The sequence below is a fragment of the Monodelphis domestica genome, chromosome 2, assembly GCF_027887165.1.
Source record: "Monodelphis domestica isolate mMonDom1 chromosome 2, mMonDom1.pri, whole genome shotgun sequence".
Classification (NCBI taxonomy): domain Eukaryota; kingdom Metazoa; phylum Chordata; class Mammalia; order Didelphimorphia; family Didelphidae; genus Monodelphis; species Monodelphis domestica.
Window position 1 is genome coordinate 202861413 of NC_077228.1, and position 16679 is coordinate 202878091.

Sequence of the window (16679 nt, forward strand, 5' to 3'; positions counted from 1 at the left end):
TTTTATTATATATTTATATAGAACAATGTATATATATATATACTTTCTAGTTTATATATTTATATATAAGATCATCTGACCCCAAGACCAGGCACTTTTCCCACTCCCCAACAATCTCTCTCTGTTGGGCTCTTGGCTTTTCTCTGGCTCTCTCTTACTCCTCATCGCTTATCTTCTCTTTGCCTCAGCTCCTCTGGCCCCAACAGCAGCTAGCAAACTCAAGCCACCCCTTCCACTGGAATCCCAGGCTCTGTCCTGCTCCCCAACTTCCCCGAGAGCAGGCAGGGTTCAAATGGAAAGTAAGCGTTTTAGAGACTTGAGTTTGCAGCGGGGCCCTAAGGACAAGATGATTTCCAAGACGTCTTCAGCTTTGGGCATCTTATGAACATGAGAGTTGGGAAAGGAAGGCGAGTTTTACGGTTAATCTGGAAAGCTGGACGGTCAACCTACCCTCCTTTTCCAATCATTTCCTCACTCCTAAACCCTACGCTTGGGCGATCTACGCTAGACACTGCTGACACCTATCGGTTAAATTTGATCATTGCAGAGAGGAAAATAAGTGGAAGGGATGAAGGATTTGGAGGCAAAAAAGATCTGCCTCACAGATCTTCTGTTCCAAGTCCACGTCACAGATGAGCAAATAACGACCCAGAGATGAGGATGGATAAACCTGTCCAAAGTTACATGGGGTAGCAGATCCCCAATAGAGGTGAGATTTGAACCTAAGTCTTATGGATACATATTTAATGTTCTTTCCACAACCCTGCCTTGTCTCGCTTCCCTAACCTATTGGGAGTAGCCCAAGGCTCTGTGCCAAGATTTACCATTCTTCTAGTCTACCTCCATGGAATTCAGATTTGTTCCATTCCAACCCCCTCTACCAAATACTGAGACTTTCCTGGCTCAAAGTCCCCAGAAAGTGAATTATGGCTTTACATACTTTATTTGGGGGAATAGCTAGGTGGCTCAGTGAATTGAGAGCCAGACCTAGAGATGGGAGGTTCTGGGTTCAAATCTAGCCTCAGATACTTCCTAGCTGTGTGACCCTGGGCAAGTCTCTTAACTCCACTTGCCTAGCCCTTACTACTCTTCTGCCTTAGGACCAATACACATTACTGGTAGGGTTTTAAAGGTAAGGGTTTTTTAATATACATAAATATACAGGATAGAATGTATTTGGGTGAAAGTTAAAAAGGGAGAACAGAAGCGATGTAGTCACTGGAGTTTGTACTACAGACCATCTGAGCAGAAAGGAGTAATAGATGAAGAATTCAAGAAACAGACTATATGCTTATCACAGCAGTATGGAATAGTAGGGGGGCCAGGGATTTCAAATTCCAGCCTTTTTCTAGAGCTTTCTCTTTCTGCCAAAAGCATGTCAGTTAATAACATTGTGACCTTTCTTGTCTTTTAAAACTTGTCTTTAAAACTCTAAGATTTTAAAGGAACCAGCAAAGGGAAATAGAATTCTGGATCTGAGAAACTGGTTGCTGGGGTAGAAATGATGGGGTCTAAAAAGGAAATGACCACTCCATCCACAAGTTTGTGGCAGAGGAGAGGAAATCAGAGCATAGTTTTACATGAACCCTAAACTTAGAGGAAGCACATTTTAAAGGATTTGGAGAAAAGATAGATAGGATCCCATAGACTAAAATGTTTAGGAGGAAATCATTCTCAGAGGGTTGGAAGACATTTAAGAATGAAGATGTTCTGTAGACACAAATGGAAGCAATCCTGATGAGGAAGAAAATGGGATTTTTCTGAAGAGACTGATGTAAATGTGCAAGGAACTCACTAACCAACTGAGATTTTAGGGGGGAAATGTACAGAAGGTGAAAATGAAATTTAGCAATAGAGGGTGAATATAAAAGCATGAAATCCTGTAAAAATGAATACTAAGCTCAGAATGAACTGAGGCAGTCAAGAGAAGTTTCAGCCAACAAAAGTGTTTTTAGTCTTACTAGGAGAAAAAAGAAGATCAAAGAAGGGATAGGACCTTTGCTTGATGTGGATGGGACAATAACCAACAGCAGAGCAAAGGCAAAGTTGCTCAGTTCTTGCTCTACTTTGTTTCTCTGCAAAAGAGAATGATCTGGAAATAGAATAAAAATCACTAACAAAAAGTTAGTTAATACCCAAGCTAAATAAGGAAATAGTAAGAAAGCACCTGTTGATCCTCAACGAACAATATCTTTAGGTTCTGAAAGAAGTAACTGATATTATCCCTGAACCAGTCAAAGATATTGGATATGGAAAATGAGAGTCCCAATTTTCAAAAAAGAAAGAAAAAGAGTCTATAAATTATAGGGTAGTAAGCTTGAAACCAATTCCTGGGGAAATTCTAGAACAAATCATTAAAGAGAAGTTTGGGAAATATTTAGAAAGGGAAAGAGTGATTTTTAAAAGCCAGCAACAGCTTCTTCAAGAACCAGGCATGCCAACCTAACCCCATTTCTTTTTTGGACAGGATTACTAAACTGATAGGTGAAGGGAATTCTATAAATAAATAAATTCTATAAATATAGTTACCTAAATTCTGGCAAAGCATAAAACATTTCATATTATTTTTTTAGGAAAGGATAGATATGGATAAAAATAATATAGTCAAATGGAATTTAGAATGATTGCTGAGCTAAACTCAAAGTAGTCATTAATGTCCAATGTCAGCCCAGCAAGGGGTATCCAGAGAAGGAACCCAGAGATCTATGCTTAGCAGCAGAATGTTCAACATTTTTATCAGTAACTTAGGTAAAGACCTAGATGACATGCTCATCAAAGTTCTTGATCAGACAAAGCTGTGAAGGGTCCTTAACACAATAGATGACAAAGTCAAGAACCAAAAGGATTTTGATGGACTAGACTGTAGGTTAAATAGAATGCTGGGTCTAGAGTCAGGGAGACCTAAGTTTAAATCTAGCCTCCAATATTTCCTAGCTGTGAGACTCTGGGTAAGTCACTTAATCCTGTTTGCCTCAGCTTCCTCACCTGTAAAATGAGCTGGAGAATGAAACGGCAAACCACTCTAGTACTGTTGCCAAAAAAACCCCAAATGAAGTCATGAAGAGTCAGGCGCAACAGAAAAGACTGAACAACAGCAAAAAGATGAAATTCAATATGGATCATAAATATAAATGTAAGTATTTCTTAGGTTCAAAAAATCATAAGTATGAGATGTTGGAAATATGGATTGAATGTAATTGTTCTGAAAAAAATCTGTGGAGCTTAGAGTATTTCAAGCTCATTATGAGTTATCAGTAGGATATGGCAGCCAAAAAAGCAAATCTGATCTTGGGCTTTACTAAGAGAGTATGGGAGCTTGCATGGCTCAGTGGATTGAAAGCCAGGTCCTGGGTTCAAATATGACCTAGCTGTGTGATCCTAGGCAAGTCATTCCTCCTCCTTTGTCTAGCCCTTACCAATATATAGTACTGATTCCTAGACAGAAGATAAGGGTTTAAAAAAAGAGGGTATAGGAATAAAAAGGTTCCACTGTCCTTTACCCTTTGTCAGATTTCATCTGGAAGATTTTGTTGTTCTGGGTACCACAGTTTTTGAAGGATATCAATAAGTTAGTGTCCAGAGACGGGAAGCCATCATAGCATAGGGCCTTGTGTCCATGACATCTAAAAATCAGTTCAAGAAACTACTGGGCATATTTAGACTGGAGAAGAGACTAAGGAGAGAACATGATAGCTGCATTCAAATATCTGAGAGTCTGTGATATAGGAGAAAAATTAGTCTTCTGTTTGACACCAGAGGGCCATACAAGAACCAATAGTGGAAGTTACAAAGAGACCAAATGAGGCCTGCTGTCAGGAAAAACTTCCAAAAATGAATGAACAGCTAGGGGGTGCAAGTAGACAGAATACCATGGGCTGAAGTGGGGAAGACACATCTTCCTGGATTCAAATCTAGCCTCAGATATTTATGAGCTGTGTGACCCTGGGCAAGTCACTTAACCCACTTGCCTTGATTTCCTCATCTGTAAAATGAGCTAATAAAGGAAATTGCAAACTATTCCATGAACTCTGCCAAGAATACCCCAAATGGTGTCACAAAGAGTCATACACAATTGAACAAGAACAACAAAAAGTGAAATGAGCTACCTCAAGAGCAAACTGACTTTTTCTCGAACTCGGAGGACTACTTGTCCAAGAATATTAGGATAGGGATTCCTTTTAAGTGTAAATTGGAATAGGGGACCATTGAGGGCCATTCTAACTCTCAGATTCTGTGGCACTATGACTCACTTTTTTTTTCCTTTTCCAAACCTGAGAATCTCAAAGCAATCTCCCAACATAAACTAACCCTCAGGCTTAGCAAAGAATATTCGATCCTTTAATGTCTTCAAAATGCCTTTCTTTAGATCTCATACAGATTCAGAAACTAAGGCTCAGAAAGGTTAGGGGATTTGCCCAGAAGTCACACAGCTAGTAAGAGTCTGAAGCAAGGTTTGAATCCTGGTCTTTTCAATTCTCATTTGTAGAATACAATAATAATTGACCTGAATTTGGAAGGTGTCTTCTACTAGGATTTGGATTTTGGATTGTGGGCTGGGGGAGGAGAAAGGTAAAGGAAAGGGGGGGGGGGGTAACTAGGCACTCAGTCCCATCCTCCTCTCCCAGCTGAAGGCTCTGGGCACTGAGGAATCAGGACCAGTCCACCCAGGTTCACTGAGGCGAGAGGATGCTCATTTATGCGCACACCCACGAACTCTAGACTGAATTTCTCCCCCAGGCATTCATTCATCCCTTTGAGAGGAGAAGGCGCCTTGAGGTGAAACTAGGGAAATGAGAAAACCCAGCTGAGAGGACTTACTCTTCCGGAATAGACTTTAGCTTTCTTTAAGGGTGAAGAGAGGGCCAAAGAAAGGGAGGAGGAGTGTTGCCCGAAGCTACTCCCCTCCCAGAGTCCCGCCTAGATTGTTCCAAGCTGGGGTTGCTAATTGGGTGAGTGAGGAAAGTAATACAGAAAGCACGCTCCTTAAGGGCAGGGACTATGTTCTGGTTTATTTGTTTGTCTTCTTGTCCCCAAAACTGGGCGGCTACTTAGTACCTGGGCACTAAGGAAGACTGACTCATCTTCCTGAATTCAAATCTGGCCTCAAGATACTTTCTAGCTGTGTAACCCTGTGCAAGTCACTTCACCCTGCTTGGCCTCAGTTTCCTCATCAGTAAAATGAGCTGGGGAAGGAAATGGCAAACCACTAGAGTATCTTTGCCAAGAAAATCCCAAATGGAGTCACCTAGAGTCGGAAAAAAGACTGGACAACAAATCTCCAGGACCTATCACTGTGCCTGGCACATAGTAGGCGTTTAAAAATACTAGTTTAAATGCACTGAATTGGAGGGAGGGAGGGAAGGAGGACGGGAAGTCAAAACTCTGTAAGCCTTTTTTTGTTAACCAGATCGTCAAAATGATCAATGTCCCGGTGTGGAAAGTCTCCTGCACAGAGGCCAGTTAACCGCTTGTCTGTAATTTATATTTTTATAGGAATCGTAGGGCACAGAGACGTGGAGCCACCATCCCAGGCTCACACTAGGAAACTTTGTAGTTCGGATTTGAACCCGGGTCTTCTAGATTGCCCAGCAGTCATAAAATTTTCTCCCTCCCCCTCGGGGATCTCGGACCAGCCCATAACCATTGTATTGACTCCGCCCCCTTTTCCTGGGCCTGCTGCAGAAAGTGGAGGGAGGTGCTAGCCCTACCTCCTTCCCCCCCCCCCCCCAATACACGGAAGCTGGTAGACAGAGTCTACTAGCCCAGGATGCCGCGCTCCTGGGTCGCTAGCCTTCCCAACTTCTTGCCCAGGCTGCTTCTTAGCATCTTGGCAGGTCTCCAACAGGTGAGGATTTGGAGGGAGAAGGATAAGGGGGAGATAAGGGGTGCCGTTGTTCAAGCGGCGGGGGGCGGGTCAAACACCGGGGATCCGACCCTTACTTTCAGCTACCAGGTAAGAGTGTTGGAAGCTATTGAGAATGGAGTAGGTGTGTGTTTTACCAAGGGAAGAGAAGCAGGAATTTAGAGGTGAGGGTAAATGGCACTCCCCTCCTCCTTCCCTTCTCCATCCGAGTGCCCCGAGGTCTCAGAGGGGGTTTTGACCCCAATATTCCGCTGGCCTTACTCTTTCTAGATTTTCTTCTTCATATCCATGCCGAAGACCTAGGGGGTAACTGAGGACGTTGGACCGGGATCCTCCGAGACTACTCCCCTTGTACCGTGTGACCTTGGAGAAGTCTCGGCGCTTCTCTGTACATTTGTTTCTCCACTTGATCTAGTGGAAAAGTTAAGCCTAGACCTATTCCAGAGGTTAAAATAGGATTCGAACTCATTTTACCCTTCCCCACCCCCACCTTGTCTAGTCTCCCACACTACGGTTTGGGGATTTGGGTGGTGTCTTTGATTGAGGATTGTGAAGCCCTGGGGCAACTTGGAGAATTCCAAATCCCTCGGACCTTCATTTGCAATCGGGGAAAACCTTGGAAGCCAAAGAGATATCGGAATGAATAAAGTGCCTTGAGGTCCGGAAACCGGGGTCCTTTTTCTGATCCCCAAATGGGAATTCATTCATCCTGCCACCTTTAGTCATGTTAATTACTGGGGGGGGGGGGGCTCTAGAGATCTGAGACTTGGTGGGAGTCTTTTCCACCCCCCACCTTTTTGCCGGACTTGTGGGGTTCTGTCCCTAGTTCCGTGGCTTACTGTTTCTGGGGACTTTGGGATTTGGAGAGATGTTGGCTTTTTCTACGTCCCTGGATCCCACCTTAGTGATTCACTCAGTCCCCGGCTCCCCTTTCCCAGAGGCTATGTGTTCAAATTCTGTAGCATTGCTTTAAGGCTTTTAACTGGAGAGAAACATCTCCCCAGTTATTTTCTTTTATATCTTCTGCGTTATTGGCCATGTAAGTCAGATCGCTGTAATTATTAGTTGGACTTTTTTATTTAACCAGGTAAACTGTGGCTATGGGACCCAACCCCTGAGGCAAGATGGAGCTTTGTCTCCCCGATTATGCCCTGGTGTTCCCAGAACTCCCCTGGGCTGGTGGGAAGATGCTGCCGATTAGAAATGAAGTAGGACCATGGGGGGGGGGGGGGTAGGGAAGGGAAGCTGAAGATTGGGGCAGCCATTTCTCCCAAGGAGCTCTAGTTCCATGAGGGGGATGCTGTGGATCCCAATTTACACTTTTAATGAGTCTTATTGTGCCATTCTCCCACTAGCATAGAATATCCTAAGTAGGGGAGGAGGGTTCATTCTTTGTAACCCCAGCACCTTCATAAATATTTGTTGCCCTGGTAAATGTGTGCCTTAAGAAATATATGTTGGGGGGTGGCTCAGTAGCTCAGTGGATTGAGAGCCAGGCCTAGAAACTGGAGATCCTGGGTTCAAATTTGGTCTCAGACACTTTCTAGCTGGGTGACCCTGACCAAGTCACTTAACCCCCCCTTTGCCTAGCCCTTACCTCTCTTCTGGCTTGGAACCAATACACAGTATTGGTTCTAAGGTGGAAAGTAAGGGTTTAAGTTTAAAAAATAAAATAAATATTGATGCGTAACCTCTTTATACCCTCCACTCCTAATGCCTCTTAACCCTGGTTTCTTTTCTCCCTAGGTATCTGGTGGATGTCAAGTGTTGTAAGTATGGACATCTGGATGCTTCTTTTTTCCTTCTCCTCTAGAGAAGAAGGGGAAGACTATGAGAGTTTGGAGTTTCCAGGCAAAAAGGCCCAATTGGACTTCTCTTTTACCCCTTTCATAGATTGGTCTTTTACCACAAGTTCCCAGAACTGTGATTACAATGGGAAAACCAATTGATTTGGAATTGGGGACAGCTAAGTGGGGAAATGGGAGGTCTTGGTTTCAAATCTTGATTCAGACACTTCCTAGCTGTGTGACCCTGGGCAAGTCACTTAACCCAACTTGCCTAGCCATTACCATTCTTCTGCCTTGGAACTGATACTTAGTTTGGATTCTAAGACAGCGGATAAGGGTTTAAAATAATAATAATAATAATAAGACTGTACCCCTGCCTGCCTTTGCCTGCCACCTACATCCTTCCCCTTGAAAAAAAAAATCCTTCCTGAGATCTATTTGGCTTAGCTTTCTCTTCTGTGGAATTTGTAGAAAACAAACTGAGTGATAACATCACCACCTCCTTTGGTGCTGAAAGCATTATTCCACTGGATGATGCTGGGTAAAATGACTCTCCCAAGGTCATATACCCTTTCTAAGCCACTTATACTATACCAAAATAAATTAGAATATATGTTTCAGGGACCCCCAGTGGAAGAATGGAATAGAAGGGCTGGAGCAGATCTTAAGCACTTTAACACCCTCCAGATTGCATACATTCTCCAAACCCAGGGATTCTCTTTCAGGGGGAGTTAATTAGTCGTGTTCATTGCTGTTTAGTAGGACCAATGGGCCTAATATATGTATATAAGCTTTTACTTTTATACATAACGGTCTCCATTTATAAAATAGATTTGCTTCTGTTAATTATCTCATCACCATGTGAGGTGGGCAGGGTGGAAATTGTTATCCCCATTTTAGAGATAAAGAAGCTGAGTCTCATAGAAAAAATAAACTACCCAGGACCATATAATTAGTAAGTGGCAGAGTCGTGATTTGGGCGGTGAGGTGGCACAGTGGATAGAGCACTGAACCTGGGAAGAACTGAATTCAAATCTGGCCTCAGATACTCACTAGCTATGTGATCCTGGGCAAGTCACTTTACCACATTGGCCTCAATTTCCTCATATGTAAAATGAGCAGGAGAAGGAAATGTCTAACCATTCTAGTATCCTTGCCAAGAAAACCCCAGATGGGGTCATGAAGAGTCAGACATGACTGAAAACAACTGAACAACAGAGTAATGATTAGATCCTGGTTCTTTTGGTCTTTCTCCTCATCCCCCAGGCAGACCCCTTTCTAATATTCCGTAAGACAGAACAGAAATGGTTTGCTCTAACCAGAGAGACAGACAGACAGACAGACAGATAAAGATAGACAGAGAGAAGGAGGGAGGGAGAGACAGACAGAGTGATGGAGGGAGAGACAGAGAGAGAGAGACTTGCCCAGCAAGACATTGCTTACTGTTTCATGGGAAAGGGGGCCCCACTCAGATCTGGGATCTTTTTTGACCAAAAGGGATCACCTTTCCCTCTCTCCTGTGCTAGCTTGTGCCCCGAAGGGTTTGAGTGCTGTGGTGAAAGCTGCTGTGTGAAGACAGAACATTTCTCTGGCCCCATGAGGTGAGAAGCATGGGAGGCATTTTATGGCCATGCCCAAAGGTATCTTGTCCCTGGCCTCCTGAGAGAGATGGATGGGCCCTGCTGGTAACACAGGGAGGTACCCTTAGGGGCTGTAGAAAGGGGAAGGGAGGGGAATTTGCAAGGAGGATCATGATGTCAATCTTCCTGCTCCCCCAGGACATTTGTCATCAGCTTCCTGGTCATCATACCTCTCCTCTGCATCTGTGGCCTGTCCAAGCGTTTGTGCCGAGCTTGTGTGGTCTCGGAGTCGGAGCCCTCCTCGTCTCAGCGAGAGGTGCCCATAGCAGTGTCCTTCAGTAACCATTCGAGGCCCTCTGACATTCCAGCACCTGCCCCCTTTGGACTCCCACCCCCCTACAGCGAGGTGAGTCCTTGATTCCCACTCGTGTCCATTCTTTGCATAAGGCATGGGAGAGGCAACAAGGGTTGACTGGGTCTTGTTTTTCTTCTCCACAAGATTAGATGGATAGTCTAAATAATTTCTAGAGGGAGGGATACAAGAAGAATCAAGTAACCATGGAAAACAATTTAAATAAATTAAAATACTAATAATATATGTTAACCCAGGAGAATTGTCAACCTTGGGAGGAGGGAGGGAGACAAGAATCATGTAACCCTGAAAAAATAATATTAAAATGAAGTAAAATTTAAGTATTAAAATAATAATAGCATACATATAACCCAGTAGAATTGCAGCTTCAGAAAAGGGGAGGGAGATGAGAAGAATCATGTAACCCTGGAAAAATATTTTTAAAATAAAATTTTAAGTTTAGATAATTTCTGGGGACAGCTGGGTGGTGCTGTTGATAATGGATTGGATTTAGATTCATAAAAACCTGAGTTCAAGTACAACTGGACTGTGCAAGTCACTTTACCTCTGTTTGTCTCCATTTTCTCATCTGTAAAATGGGGGTGACACTTCACAGGGTTGGTGGGAGGGTCATATGAGATACTTGTAAAGTGCTTTGTAAACATCTTTTTTAAGTACTAGCTATTACTATTCTAAAATGCTTTCCACTGCAGTCTATGATCCTATGCTCTGCCTCTCTATACCTTCAGGGGTTTCCCAGCCTGGGTTGTGTACACAAAACTTGTCACAAGGTTATGGTGAATATTTGGCAAGTAACTATATATCCTACTGAAACTATTCCACAAGTTCCAAAGTGGTTTTTAGTTGACAGTTCCAAAATGCCTTGTGTGTATGTGTACAGTAAACTCTATAGAATCAGGAATGACTAGATGGCTCAGTGGATAGAGAGCACCAGGCCTGGAGATGGGAGGACTTGGATTCAAATCTAGCTCTAGACACTCACTAGCTATGCCACCCTGGGTAGGTCACTTGCCTAATCTCTTGGCACTCTTCTTTAGAACTTAGAACCAAGAAGAACTTAGAATTAATTCTAAGACAGAATGCAAGGGTTAAAAAAAAGAGAGAGAGAGAGAACTATAGAGTTTATTTTCTTTCATGTGAAATAGGGGATATGGGTAGATTCACTGCAAAGGACAACAGGGACGGACCAGAAAAGGTTGGGAACCCTTGTCACCGGCGCCCATAAATCATGTCCCTTCTAGATCATTCTCTCCCACACCCAACAAGCACCCTCTTAGGTAGTGGAAAGCACACTGAATTTTAGGATTCAGAAGACCATGGTTTGAAACCTGTTCTTGCTTCTTGGGGAAATTTACTTTTTCTTATCTCTGAAATGAGAGATTTGATTCTAGATAGATCATCTCGGCCTTAGAGAGGTAAGGCCCCTTCCAACTCTCCATGGCCTCGGGTGCCATCTTCCTTGTCCTTATTTCAGATGAGAAGGAGGCAGGGGTGAGCTCCTGCTACTTCCCCTGGCTCCAGACTCTAGGAGTCAATATGGGGAAGGGGCAGGGAGAGTAGAAGGCCCTGACTGGACAGAAAACCCTGTGCTCTCCTCCCCACAGGTCATTCAGAAGCCAGTCCCGTGTCCACCACCTCCCAGGGAGCCGCCTCCACCCTACAGCCCCACACCTATTGTGACCACTCAGAGTACCCACGGAGGGATCGTCAACCCGGCCTTCTAAAGCCCTGGGGACGCCCTAGGAGCTGACCCTTAATTTATTTCCCGTCCTTGCCTTTGCCTGTTCGAGCATGTCCTCACTCCTAGGGGCTCTGGGCCTTCCTTGGGCTAGGAATCCTCTCCTCCTCAAGCTTTACCGATGGAGGGAGAGAGGCAGATTTCGGCTCGTGTTCAGAAAGATGGCTCTCTTTGACACTTGATACACCTGAGAAGAGGCTGGATGATTGCCTGTCCCTGAATGCCGAAAGGAAGATTCTGCAGGTGGGAAGAGATCCTTCCTCCCTTTTCCCCAACTTCAGGAGGAGTGGGCTGAGATCCTGGCCGTAATCTCTTGGGGTTTTTTGTGTGTGCTTGGAGGTTGGGTGGGAGGCTCTAAGTAAGTCTAAGCAGAGATGTCCTCTGGCAGAAAGAAGACATGCCTCGCCTGCTGTTCTACAATGGCTGGAGTTCCACCATTAGAGAGCCATTCCCTTGGTTAAAGCCTTGCCTCCTACCTATGGGTTTTCCTGGGCAGAATTATTCTTTAATGTAAAGTAAATTGCATACTATAAAGGAATTCAAAAGACTTTTGACCCTGGGCAGCTGGGGAAGAGAAAAGGGTTGGGGGAAGAGGAAAGGGGCAGGCATGTCAAGGAGCAGTAAATAATCAGCAGGGTTCATACCGGTTCATTTCTGTTTCTTCTTGCCGCTGGAGATCGGGGTGTGGGTGGCATGACTCGGAGCTAGAGCAGGACAGGGAACTCCCTGCTGCCCAAGTAAGCCGAGAGGACCTAGCGGCAGAGTACAATGACCTTCTCTGACTCAAATTATCTCAGCATCCCTTCCCCACCCAGTAGATGTCCTAGATTTCCAGGGTAGGGGGTGGGGGAAATGACGAATTGGATTGAGAGAGGGAAACAGGTTGGGAGGAGGAGGAGAGGGAAGAAGCCCCGGACTGGAGGGGGGCAGCTTTCACAGTGGAAAAAGGGAGGGAAGAGAAAATGGACCCACTGGAAAGGGAGATCTTGACCTGACACACCCAGCAAACGTTTGAATTCTTTTACACTGGGTTGGGTAGGGAGATTGCCTTCCATTTCTGTCACCAACCTCAGACCTAGTTGTTTCTGCCCCTGAGACTCTCAAACCTTGGCCCCAAGCCACCCATCTGATTGGCAGAGCTCACCCCAAAAAGAGAAGTTAAGCCATTAGAGCAGAGGTTCCCAAAGTGTGGTTCAGGGACCCCTTAGGATTTTTCACCCCCTTTCTAGAGAATTATAAGATCAAGACTATTTTCATAACACTTAAGATAATTTAAATTGTAATATAGCAAATAGTGATGAATTTAGGAGGGGGGACTTCATTCCTTTTATTTAAGAGTATAAAAGGGGGTAGGTACATCTAGCTGGCTCTGGGTTGAGAGCCAGACCAAGAAATAGGAATCTGGCCTCAGACACTAACTGTGTAACCCAAAGCTTAACCCCCTTTTACCCCTTTACCCTTTACCACCCTTCTGCCTTGGAACAAATACACATGATTGATTCTAAAACAGAAGGTTTAAAAAAGAAAGAAAGAAAGATCATAAGAGTCCTAAGACCAACAGGTTTAAAAAAATCCCTACTTTGGAGGAAAGAGCATAGTCAAGGGAGTGGGGAGGGAAAAGACATTTTTCCTTTATTGAACATTAATGTCCAGAAGTGCCAAGCCCTGGAAAATTGGAGGCACATTACCATACCCTGGCCCAGGTGTGGACAGAAAGGAGCCTAGTCCCCAGCTGCTGCATGACTGGCATCTGAATTTGGGGCTGGGAGAGAAGTATACTTCAATGGTGGGGAAGATGGTGCCACATTACCCTGTAGCCCATTGGGACACATTGCCGGCAGCCCATATCTCCTTGCCCTAAGGGATGCTGCCCTCTTAGTTATCCCATCCCCCAGAGCAGGAAGATGAACTCAGAAGAGCAATGAGGGTAGGACCCCATCATGCCAAAGATCCCCAGAGATCTGGAGAAGAGAAAGGAGCATGAAAGTGTACTGGCTTATGCTCAGCCCACCACATTCCCCTCCCTACTAATCTCCAGTACCCATGGGAGCCACTCACAGTTCATGCATGGCACCTACAGTGACTCCTTGGCATCTGCTCATAAAGTGGCCCCCTCAGTCATTCTGGCCATCTCCTTGATTCTGAAGACAAATTGTAATCTGAGAAGTTTTAGGTAGGTGAAGTAAAAGTGACTCCCTTGGGCTCTTAATGTTCGCCCAATTATTAATAGCATTTACATGGTGCCTACTATGTGCTAGGCACTGTACTTATGCCACTTACTGGACCTTATGGGTGTATGAGATATTAAGGGAAGATGAGCACCTCTGGGGTGAGGGATCCCCAATCCTTTTTAGGAGCTTGCTTATCCACCTTTGGTGTCTGCCAGTCATCTAACTGATCTGTGGCTCCAAGAAATTGTAGGAGGCACAGAGGCTACCTGCTGGTGAAACCCTCTGTGTTGGGTGGACTGAACCAATAAGCCTCAAGCCATTGGTGAATTAGGGGAGTGTCTACCCCCAAACATATGGAGGCTTTTCCCTGGCCAAATGGGCAAGTAAGAACAGTGGTCATGAAGGCAGCTGGAGAAGGTGTGATAGAGTGTCCAAGCTTGGCAGGATGTCAAAGATGCCACAGTCATCCACCGGATCCCAGACCATCTTCCTTTTGTCCTGCCACTGGACTTTGATGACTGGGACAGAGAGTGAAGTTGATGCCTTTGTACAATTCTGTCTCACTTAAATCCAATTTGGGAACAAGTCAAAACATCTCTCTCCTGATGTCATTGATCTGCTTCAAAAACAAAGGGCCAACAATTTGACCATAACAACTGTGTGAGGTAGGTGCTATTATCATCCCAATTTTTCACCTGAGGAAAAGGGTAGAGGCTAAGTGACTTGCCCAGGGACAGTGAGGCCAAAGTTGAACTCGTGTCTTCCAGACTCCAGACCTGGAATTCTATCCTTTCTGCCACATAGAGCTGTCCTAATAGGGTACTGTTGTTCAGTTTCTTCAGTTGTGTCTGACTCCCAACCCTTTTTGGGGTTTTCTTGGCAAAGATACTGGAGTGATTTGTCATTGCCTTCTGCAGGCCTTTTTACAGATGGGGAAACTGAGGTAAACAGTGAAGCAACTTGTCCAGCAAGTGTCTTGAGACTAGAACCTGGCTCCAAACCTGGCACTGGCTACTTCACCACCTAAAAAGGCACTCCTGGAGTGTATTGAAGTTGAAGGTGGTGGGGTGAGTTAAACTTGCTCCCTTTTTTAGTGTTAAAGAACATCTGGGCCTCAATGGATTGAGAGCCAGGCCCAGAGATGGGAGGTCCTGGGTTCATATCTGGCCTCAAGTACTCCCTAGCAGTGTAACCCTGGGCAAGCTACTTAATCCCTATTGCCTAGTCCTTGCCTTTTGTCTTAAGAGTTGTTAGTACAACAGAAAGTATGGTTGGTTGGTTTTATAAGGAATGGGAAAGGAAGTATATTTAGAAATTAAGATGATAGTAGAAACAAAATATATTGATTAAAAAAGCCTTTTCGAATTTAAATTTTAAAGGTTTGACAAAAGTAGGTAAAATAATCATGCCCAACATAATGACATGAATCTCCTCAACAACAGATGTGTAGAGGTCAGCTAGGTGGCAACAGTGGATGAAACCAGGTCTAAAGATGGGAGGTCTTGGGTTCAAATGTGACCTCCAATTTTTCCTAGCTATATGACTCCGAGCAAGTCATTTAACCCCTATTTCCTAGCCCTTACTGCTCTTCTTCTTCCTTGGAACTATTGATTCTAAAACAGAAGGTAGATTAGAAAATTAAATTAAGGCAGCAGTTAGGTAGCACAGTGGATAAAAAATTAGGCATGGAGCCAGGAAGATCTGGGTTCAAATTTTGCCCCAGGACACTAGGTGACCCTGAGCAAGTCACTTAACCCCAATTGCCTAGTCTTTACCACTCTTCTAGCTTAGAACTGATACTAAGACAAAAGGTAAAAAATGGGTTTTTTTTAAGTTCACAGAAGTTGCTGGTCCATACTGATAAAATCACATCCAGTTCCTGTTCCTTCACAGTCTTAATGACACCTTTTAGAAAAGAAGCATTTATTAAGCACTTACTTTGTATCAGGCCCCATGCTAAATGCTGGAAATAAAAATAGAAGCAAAAAGAAAATCTGATCCTGCCTGCCCTCTAGGAGCTTACATTCTAATGGAGAAAGACTATACAAGAGAAGGAAGCCAAAAGCAATAGAGGAAGATGGTAGAAAACGCCCACTTTGGAACATGGTGGAACAGTCTGGAGAGTCCAAAACTCAGCCTGGAGAGGAGGGAAGGACTTGCTCAAAATGCAGGTTTGGGAAGGAATTGAGCAATCAAAGGAAAGGGTGTCAGGGGTGCCATGATGGGGAGAAAGCAATGAAGGTGGAGGGATCTTCCAAGGGGAGAAGGTTCCTGGAAAATAAGCTTCTGAAGGACAGGGACAAATTATTCCCCCATTGTCTCTTCAGTACCTTGGACAAAGATATTTAATCATTGTTGACCTGAATTGAGGAACAAAATGCTATTTTCCAGACTCACCACCATGATTCTTACATGGCCTTTTCCCCAGAGATGCAGGAACTGCTCCAGGATGTTCTTGAAATCACCCAGAGAGACATAATTAATGACTACCATCATTAAAAACCTCAAGTTGACATTTATATCAGATTTTGATCTACTTAGAGGAGAACATGTTCATTGGATCCTAGAATTTAGGGCACATAGTCTTTCATCCAACACCTTTTTTTTTTAATAATTTGTCATTGACATCTTTTCGTGTCATCTTCATTTCCATATCTAATTTGAAGTCAGAGATCTGAGTGCAAATCCTGAAAAGCTTATAACTTAACCTCCCTGGGTCTTACTTTCCTCATCTATAAAATGATGCAGTTGGATTAGGTTGCTTCTGAGTCCCCTTCTAGTTTTTTTGGTTCATTTATATTTTTTGGTTTTGCATCACCCTAATTTCCATACATGAGGCCACTATGTGATGCAGTGGATAGAGCACCAGGCCTGGAGTCAGGAAGACTTATCTTCCTAAATTCAAATCCAGCCTCAAACACTTTGCTAGCTGTGTGACTCTGGACAAGTCACTTAACCTTGTTTGCCTCAGTTTCCTCATCTGTCAAATGAGCTGGAAAAGAAAATTGGAAACCACTCCTGTATATTTGCCAAGAAAACCTCAAGTAGGGACGGGAAGAGTTGGATACAACTGAAAAAAACTGAACAACAAGAGTTTCCATGTATATAGAAGGCAGTATGGCATAACAAATTTAGGAACTTAATAATAAATAACATTTATGTAGCAC

At 44.0% G+C, this 16679-nt stretch overlaps 1 protein-coding gene across 1 annotated transcript; it reads left to right on the plus strand.

Moving 5' to 3' along the window:
• The first annotated feature begins 5728 nt into the window (after nucleotides 1–5728).
• LOC103103427 (transmembrane protein 92) lies at nucleotides 5729–11980 on the plus strand. Its single transcript, XM_007482402.3, has 5 exons — nucleotides 5729–5845; nucleotides 7610–7632; nucleotides 9177–9251; nucleotides 9429–9636; nucleotides 11208–11980. The coding sequence occupies exons 1-5, from the start codon at nucleotides 5768–5770 to the stop codon at nucleotides 11325–11327; spliced, it is 504 nt and encodes a 167-aa protein (XP_007482464.1). The 5' UTR covers nucleotides 5729–5767; the 3' UTR covers nucleotides 11328–11980.
• The last annotated feature ends 4699 nt before the right edge of the window (nucleotides 11981–16679 follow it).

Bases quoted from the DNA above. Each gene is read 5' to 3' on its own strand.
- LOC103103427 (XM_007482402.3), top strand. From the start codon at position 5,768: ATGCCGCGCTCCTGGGTCGCTAGCCTTCCCAACTTCTTGCCCAGGCTG. The intron at 5,846-7,609 runs GTGAGGATTTGG...TTTTCTCCCTAG, and splicing joins TCTTGGCAGGTCTCCAACAG to GTATCTGGTGGATGTCAAGT. The intron at 9,637-11,207 runs GTGAGTCCTTGA...TCCTCCCCACAG, and splicing joins TCCCACCCCCCTACAGCGAG to GTCATTCAGAAGCCAGTCCC.